This window comes from Mustela lutreola, chromosome X, assembly GCF_030435805.1.
Source record: "Mustela lutreola isolate mMusLut2 chromosome X, mMusLut2.pri, whole genome shotgun sequence".
NCBI classification, from domain to species: domain Eukaryota; kingdom Metazoa; phylum Chordata; class Mammalia; order Carnivora; family Mustelidae; genus Mustela; species Mustela lutreola.
The window spans coordinates 64371527-64378485 of NC_081308.1; the positions used below are offsets into that span (position 1 = coordinate 64371527).

General features: G+C 47.3%; 1 protein-coding gene across 1 annotated transcript; it reads left to right on the forward strand.

Moving 5' to 3' along the window:
• The first annotated feature begins 2098 nt into the window (after nt 1–2098).
• On the forward strand, nt 2099–4696 carry PABPC1L2B (poly(A) binding protein cytoplasmic 1 like 2B). Its single transcript, XM_059158238.1, has one exon. It carries the CDS (start codon nt 2999–3001, stop codon nt 3599–3601), a length of 603 nt encoding a protein of 200 aa, XP_059014221.1. The 5' UTR covers nt 2099–2998; the 3' UTR covers nt 3602–4696.
• Nucleotides 4697–6959: the final 2263 nt, after the last annotated feature.

Genomic DNA, 6959 nt, shown 5'->3' on the forward strand with positions numbered 1-6959 from the left:
AATTCCATGGCCATCACACATATGTGTGTGTGTGTGTGTATGTGTGTGTGTGTGTGTGTGCGTGTGTATCCCAAAGCCCAGGCAGTTCAATGCCTGGCTCACAGTATGTGAGGAACTCCTATTGATGGGAGGAAAGGAAGGACAGAGGAAAGGGTTGTTCTGACTCATTTGGAACTGGTCACATCCTGACTGTCTTTTTGTTCAATCATCTGTCTCAGTTGTGTGTAGGGGAGGGTGCATGCACACTTATATATGTATTGATGGGGTTTTTTTTTGGTCCCAGTTATATTCACATATAACGTTGTATAAGGTTAAGGTGTACAACACAATGCTTTCACGGATAGATAAATAGATAGATAGCTATAGATAGAGCTTTAGAGATAGAGATATAGGATTGCCACAGTAAGTTTAGTTAACGTCTATCACCTCACATAGTTACACATTCTTCCTTGTAATGAGAACTTTTAAGGTCTACTCTCTTAACTACTTTCTATATTGATGTTTAAGTTGTGCTCTTTCTAAGGATCTGAGGACACCGATTCCCTCCTTGAACGTGCTGAGTGGTGCCTGTGAGCTTGGGTGCAGAGTCCAAGCACCTTGGCTTGCTTTTCAGGGCTCCACAACTTCCAGCTCCATCTCCTGCCATGAGCTCTTAGAGACCATGATCTCTGTCCACGCCAGAATATCGGCTTTGTGTGTGCTAAAGTGCCACAGGGCCTTGGGCACAGACTGACTCCTCTGTTTGGATTGTCTTCCTTCCTGCCTCCACCCGGTGGACTCATCTTTCAGAGCTCACCTTGGGGCTCTTGTCTTCTGTGCAGCCTCACTTGACTCCTACCAGGACGAGTTAGTGGCTGGGCCCTCCTTTCTGGAGCAAGTGGGACCCTCGTTTCTGTTGCACTCTATGCTAATGGTTGCCCAATTGTCTATCCCCTCAGCATCTGGCACTGTGTGGCCTCTGCTTCCACAACACATACCGCTCACCTTTTCTCACCAGGCCCCGCACCTCACACACATCAACACTCACTGCTCACTTATCACATGGCCTGCCCCTTAGCTCCCAGTGCCAAGGACTTGATAAGGCTTTCACAAATATTAGCTGATGAACTGGGACCAAGCACCTCATTCTAGCGATGTCAGGTTTTGTTTTTGTTTTGAACATGGAGGTGTAATTCTTGGTTCCTTTTGGTAACCTTAGCACCTTGAGGGCAGAGCCAAGAACAAACAAGTGCTTGGCTCTGGACCAGGCCCTGTCGCCAGCCCTTGGTTTGGCTTTCCTCAGGGTATCATTGAAGACAGCACTAAGGACAGGGTGCTCTGAATTTCCCCTCTGTGTGGCTGTATGTATGGAGGCAGGGTGGCAGGAGGAGAACTGGGGGCGGGGTGGGGGGTGCGCGAAGAACTCCAGGTCTCTAGTTTTCCCTTAGGTAGTCTGGCGCAGAAACAGGGTTTCCAGCCCAGACTGTCTGTCCCCAAGGACAAGCTCAAAACCAGCTTATGTCTTGTGCTTCCCAGACCCCTGTATCCCTAGGGACCCGCACAGGCTCCATAAATATTTGTGGCTTGGCATTATGAATGAATGAATACGTGTTCTACAGCAAGTGTTGCAGAGGAGGGAAGCAGCTGGAAAAGGGAGAGGAACTCTGAGAAAATGGGTCAGCAGGCTGCAAGGGGGGCTTGCCCCGCTGGCCCCAGCTGCTGCTCAGAGTAGGTGCTGTTTCCTTGGTGGCGGTGATGTTGGGGGGGTGTGTATGAGCGGAAGTGGGGAGACCCCCTGGATGTGAGAAACCCATTTTTCTAGGCTTTGTTTAGGTCAGGCAAGTATATTCTCCATGCCACCCACCCGCTCTTGCAAGGTACTGGATTTAATCATTTAAATGATCTATTGGGAGAGGAGGGATAAAACAAAACCCTCTAAATCTAACCCGTATTCCCGCAGTCCACAGCGGAGCCCTTTCCCTGCCTTCCTCTTCATGAATATCCAGGCGACCTGAGAGGCTGAGAACTCACCCCCCACCCCCTTAACGTACTCCCCCCGCCGCCGCCGCCGCCTCTGCCTCAAGGCTCCCGCTCACGTCCCCTCCCACAGCCCGCGGCCCCACAGCCCCGCAGCAGCCACAGGGGGAACCAAAGAGACAGAAGCCTTCCCAGCTGCCCGGACCACAGACGCCAACACCCCCCCGCCCCCCACCACACGCCGCCCGCCACCACACGCCGCCCGCCCGCGCCCCGCGCCGTAGCCCACGACCGAGCAGCGGCAGCAGCAGCAGTCTGCACAGGCTGCGGCGACTCGCACCGGCGCGCTCCTGGCAGCGCTCACTTGCTATCCCAAGTGACTTGGACTCGCCAAATCGACTGGCCCCAGGTCCCGGCCCCAGCTTCTACTCGCGCGCTCGGCACAGATTCCAGCGCCCACCCGCCCTCCTGTCCTTTCCCGCCTCTCCGACCCCCAGCTCGCGGGAAGGGAGGTCGCGGCAGCGGCCTGGCGGCACCGGCGACCCTGGCGACAGCGGCGACGGTGGCGGCGGCGGTGGCGGCAGCGGCTGCAGCGGCAGCGGAGGCTGCGGCGGCGACCGTGGCAGAGGCTGTGGCGGAGGCCTCCGTAGCGGAGGCGGAAGCTGAGGTGGAGACTGCGGTGGAGGCCGAGGCCTCAGTAGAGGAGGCAGTGGCGGAGGCCACCCGCGGGGAGGCGACGGCCTCCCTGGCAGAGGGGGAGGAGGCGGAGGCCGCCCTGGCGGCAGCGGTTTTGGAGGCCAGTGCGGCTGAAGCCGGAGCTGCCGCTGCCACCGCCGCCGCCGCTGCCGCCGCCGCCGCCGCCGCAGCCGCGGCAGCCGCAGCAGCCGCAGTGGAGGCTGCGGCGCCCTCCTTGGGGGAGGCGGATACGGATGCGGAGGTGGCGGCGGCGGTGGCGGCGGCGGCGGCGGCGGCGGCTGCAGCTGCGCATGCAGCTGCGGATGCGGAGACCAACCGGGACTCCGAGGGGAACCCAGACTTTCCTATGGCCTCGCTGTACGTGGGCGACCTGCACCCTGAAGTGACAGAGGCAATGCTGTACGAGAAGTTCAGCCCGGCCGGGCCCATCCTCTCCATCCGCATTTGCAGGGACAAGATCACCCGCCGCTCTCTGGGCTACGCGTACGTCAACTACCAGCAACCGGTGGACGCAAAGCGGGCCCTGGAAACCCTGAACTTTGATGTCATCAAGGGCAGGCCGGTGCGCATCATGTGGTCCCAGCGGGACCCCTCGCTCCGCAAGAGTGGGGTGGGCAACGTCTTCATCAAGAACCTGGGCAAGACCATCGACAACAAGGCTCTGTACAACATCTTCTCGGCGTTCGGCAACATCCTGTCCTGCAAAGTGGCGTGCGACGAAAAGGGGCCCAAGGGCTACGGGTTTGTGCACTTCCAGAAGCAGGAGTCCGCAGAGCGCGCCATTGATGCGATGAATGGCATGTTCCTGAACTACCGCAAAATCTTCGTCGGGAGATTCAAGTCGCATAAAGAACGAGAGGCCGAAAGGGGAGCCTGGGCCAGGCAGTCCACCAGTGCTGACGTCAAGGATTTCGAGGAAGACACTGATGAGGAGGCCACCTTGCGATGAAGACATGCCAGGAATGAGCCAGCCAGCAGAGCCAAACCTTGGCTCCCATCCATCCGGTTTACAACCCCCTTCTTTGCCCCCCCCCAACCCACCAGCAGTGTATTGTATTGTACTGGGAGTGCAGGTCTCTCTGTCTCTGTCTCTGTCTCTGTCTCTCCCTCTCTGTCTGTCTCTGTCTCTGTGTTCCTCTCTCTCTCCCTCTTCTTCTCCCTACCTCCCCCTCCTCCCTTCCTCCCTCTCCCTCCTTCTCCCTCTCTCCTTCCCTCCTTTCCTACCCTCCTCCTCCCTCTCCCTCCCTTCTGCTCTCCCCACCTCTCTTCTCTGCCCCCCACCAAGGGCGTTGCTAATAATCTTGGTAATCTGTGCCACTTGATAGATTAGAGGCTGCCTCATCTCCTTGTGGGTTGGTTTAAAAACACTTTCATTCTCTCTGTTCCCTACACAAGTAATACAATCTCTTGGTAGGAATATCAAAAAGGAGAAGCATCCCTCAGATGAGGGAAAACCAAGGGAGTAATTGTTCCCCATGATCTGACTACCCAGAGACAACAACTTTTTGGTGTGCTGTTTTTCCAGGTTCTCCTCTGTCCCTTTCTCTCTCTCCCTTCCTGACTCCCACCCCACCTTTCCTTCTAACACACTGTTATAGAATGGTTCATGTGTGTGGTGTTTCTTAACCCGCTTCTTCAGAAACAAACCAAACAAAAATCAACCCATTGAACTTCTTTCCATGTTATTCAACAGGCTTCCGAAATGTCATCTTCAGGGCCTGGGAGTGTATGGATGGATCTTTAACATTTCTGTCATCAGTCCCGCATTGTTGGACATTCAGGTGGTGCCTAGCTCTTTTCTTGTGTTTAAACCCAACACTGCATACTCTGAAGAATGAATCCTTCCTTGTCAACCCAAATCTTTGCTAGCCTACCGGATGGTCTTCTTAATTGTGTACTTGCAGGATCCACAATAAAATATCCTTGCAGGATATTTTAAAGACTTTCCCTGTGTGTTGCCAAATGGCCCCTTCATGAGCATTGTACTGATTTGCATCCATGCCAGTCAGCACAGCTAGTAAAAAGAGTATGTTCATTTCCCCTGCATAGTCTCCTGGTCACTGTAATTGGTGTGTGTGTGTGTGTGTGTGTGTGTGTGTGTGTGTGTGTCTTGGCCAGTTTGATAGGCTGCAAATGGGATTTCGCTGTTTGAGGTTGTTTTACTGGATGTAAATGATCTTTATCACCTCTTTTCCCTGTGCCCACTTCCTGCCCTTTTCCCCATTGTCACCAAAATCATTCAAGTTCGTCGAAGGGAAAAGTTTAAAAAAGCAGACAAGTTAACAGAAGAGATGAAATGTCCCCACTAATCAATTCTAATTGCCACCCATGCATTCCTAAGACATTTTCATGTGCACTTGCCCAGTATTTTTCATGTGATATATATGTGAATTTTAATGTATATATTGTTTCAATATCTGCTTTTTCACACATGAATATATAATATAGATAGATATAGATGTATAGATAGATATTCTTGAACTTCCTTTCATGTCATTAAATATTCTTCTAAAATAGTTTCTTGACTTTTTAGTGTTCCAGTGGAGGGGCTTGATAGAGGAATAGATACATATCTTCATCTATGTCCCTTTTCAGATATAGATATGGGGCTATTTTTCACAGCTTTCTCATTGTTGAACATCCGAGTGTTGAATATCTGGTTTATTTTGTTTTTCTTATACAAACCCTAGCTGCTAATAATACATAATGCACAAACCTTGCTTACATCCAGTATTATATTCTTTACAAACATTGGTAAGAGCAAATTTTAGGGTCAGAGGACATGGAAAGTTTGACATCTTTTTCTTCTTTTTTGGGGGGGTGGTGTCCTTTTTAAAGGACTATCCACAAAGATAGTGTCAATTCCCCCCCACCAAGTTCATAAATAATGTGAGAAGATGGAAACCTTGACGGTTGGTTATCTAGATTTGCTATTGCAGTTCTTTCCGTAGTCTCCCAATATTTTATCAGGGGAGCTATTGCTTTTTTTGTTTTGTTTTTGTTTGATTTAAACATTTATTTTTATATAAATAACAGTATCATACTAGAAACATTTTAAAATTATGAACAAAGTAAAAATCACTCCTAATTCTACCACTTGACAAAAAAACTTTGGAACACATGAAACATATACGTAAATAATGCCTTCAAAAATGTAATATTTGTTGTTTCATTATGGACCACTTTCACTATAATTTGTCTTTCATAACACCTTTCCAAATTATTAAAAATTCTCCTTTAATTTTGTTTTTGTGTTCCATTTTAAGGTTGAACTACAATTTCTAAAATGCAGTACCGTTATATGTTTAAATTGTCCTAGTTTTTCCTAGTAAGACTAATTCTACAAAGAACACATTTGTAGGTGAACATTTGCTGACATGTGCAGAGATTTAATTGCTGTATATATCTTGCCAGTCTGTTGCCAAATGCTTCTTCATGAAGTTTATGCCCATTAACTGTGTAAGAAAGTGTATATTTCTCTGCTCATCTTCTTCAGTTAGTATTTTTTAAGTTATGAGAAATAACTTGGTTAAGCTTGTGTATTTTTGTTTTATTTCATTTTACAGATGTATTTGAAAAAAAGACATACATATTAAATATATACAATAACCTTCTTTAAGAGATTATTTTTGCCTATTTGTTCATAATAATTAAAACAAATATAAGAACACAATGTATTCTTTCATTTTTTCAATATATTATAAATATAATTAAAATATCTTTGGCTCTCCAATACTTTCCCATAACTATCATTGTATAGGTGGATCAGAATTTTTTCAAAAGTGTTTCCTTACTTGGGGATTTAATATAGTTTCTAAATTCCTCCTTGAGCTCAAATCTGTGGTGAGTACTTCTGCTGCAGAATTATTGTACTTACATAAATACACAGACGTGGAATTGAAAAGTAGAGATCTTTTAAAATCTTTTAACCATGCCATCAGGTGGTATGGATATACCAATTTATACTTCCACTGATACGTTGGAAGAATGCCCGTTTTCTTGCACAAGTTCCTCCCTGGGTATTATAAACTTTGGAGATATAATGTTATCAAAAATACATACCTCATTTTTTGTTTTCCTTTTTCAATTTTTAAAAAATAATTTTTTGCTTCTTATTCAAGGAATATAAATTCGTTAAAAAATCACAATGCATTGATAAAGGAAAATAAAATAAAATAGCACTGATAATATAAAGAAAAATTTAATTTTATGTATACATATAAGTATATATTGCTTTATATGCATATATTGCATTATATAATGCATATATTGCATTATATAATATGTAAATAATTATATATTATAAT